This window comes from Solanum tuberosum, unplaced genomic scaffold (genome assembly GCF_000226075.1).
Source record: "Solanum tuberosum cultivar DM 1-3 516 R44 unplaced genomic scaffold, SolTub_3.0 contig01271, whole genome shotgun sequence".
Classification (NCBI taxonomy): Eukaryota; Viridiplantae; Streptophyta; class Magnoliopsida; order Solanales; family Solanaceae; genus Solanum; species Solanum tuberosum.
Window position 1 is genome coordinate 1 of NW_006242003.1, and position 1,101 is coordinate 1,101.

At 38.2% G+C, this 1,101-nt stretch overlaps 1 protein-coding gene across 1 annotated transcript; it reads left to right on the forward strand.

Annotated features, from left to right (window-relative positions):
- Positions 1 to 6: 6 nt before the first annotated feature.
- LOC107059426 (F-box/kelch-repeat protein At3g23880-like) lies at positions 7 to 1,095 on the forward strand (the record flags this gene model as incomplete). The annotated part of the gene is made up of 1 exon (XM_015305936.1): positions 7 to 1,095. A coding segment is annotated over exon 1 (1,071 nt), but the record flags the coding sequence as incomplete, so codon positions are not given.
- Positions 1,096 to 1,101: the final 6 nt, after the last annotated feature.

Sequence of the window (1,101 nt, forward strand, 5' to 3'; positions counted from 1 at the left end):
AAAAAACAAAAACATAACAATTGAATGAAGATGGAAGAAATACCAACTCTTCCTCAAGACATCATCGTTGAAATTCTCATCAGGTTACCTCTCAAAATCCTCTTGAAATTCAGGTCTGTTTCGAAATCATGGCTTTCTTTACTCTCAGATTCGCAATTCCATAAAACCCATATCAATTTTTCTATGAACAACCCCAAATTTACCGACTACACACTTGCTGCTGTACCCACTGTTTCTGGTTTGGGCAAAATCTGTCATGTCTACACTATACGCTCTGAAAATTCATCTGTTATTGTGTCTAAACATGAGTGTCCTTCTAAGACTCTGTCTCTCTCGGCTTGGATTTTGGGGTCTTGTAATGGGTTAATTTGCTTAACTACTGATTCGTTTAATTTAATGTTATTGAATCCGTGTACTGGAAAGTTTAATGTATTTCCTGATTTGATGATTGAGTATGAAGTTGGTGATGGTGGTGTGCATATTAGATATGGATTTGGCTATGATGCATATGCGGAAGATTATAAGGTTGTTAAGATGTTTAGTTTTCCTCGAATCGGTAATGAGGGAAGAAGACATGTTAATATGGTTAGTGTTTATAGTTTAAAGGGTAATTCTTGGTCAAGTATTCAGGGTTTTGACAGTGGTTATGTAAATGGAAATGTTGGTGTGTTTGCGAATGGGGTTCTTCATTGGGAAGGATGTTATGATTATGTTTTGGGTGGTATTTCGTCTGAGATCGTTACGTTGGATTTGGCTAAAGAGAGATATGGGAGAATAGCTCTGCCTAGGTATGAAGGTGGAGGTATTCATTGGACATTAGGTGAATCAAGGGGGCGTTTAGTTGCTTGTTGCAATTATGAATCGAATAAGGCAGCTATGTGGGTGATGAAGGAATATGGTGTAGAGAAAACATGGACTAAATTGGTTACCATCTCATCACCGGATGATGGTAGAGTTAATATCTCGCCGTTGTTTGTGGCAGAGAATGGTGATGAGGTTTTGGTGAAACTTGGCACAGAGGTGACACTGTACAATTCAAGGAATGCATCATTCAAGCGAATTGCCGATTATGTGTCGACCGATGATTTTCTTCAAGTTCAA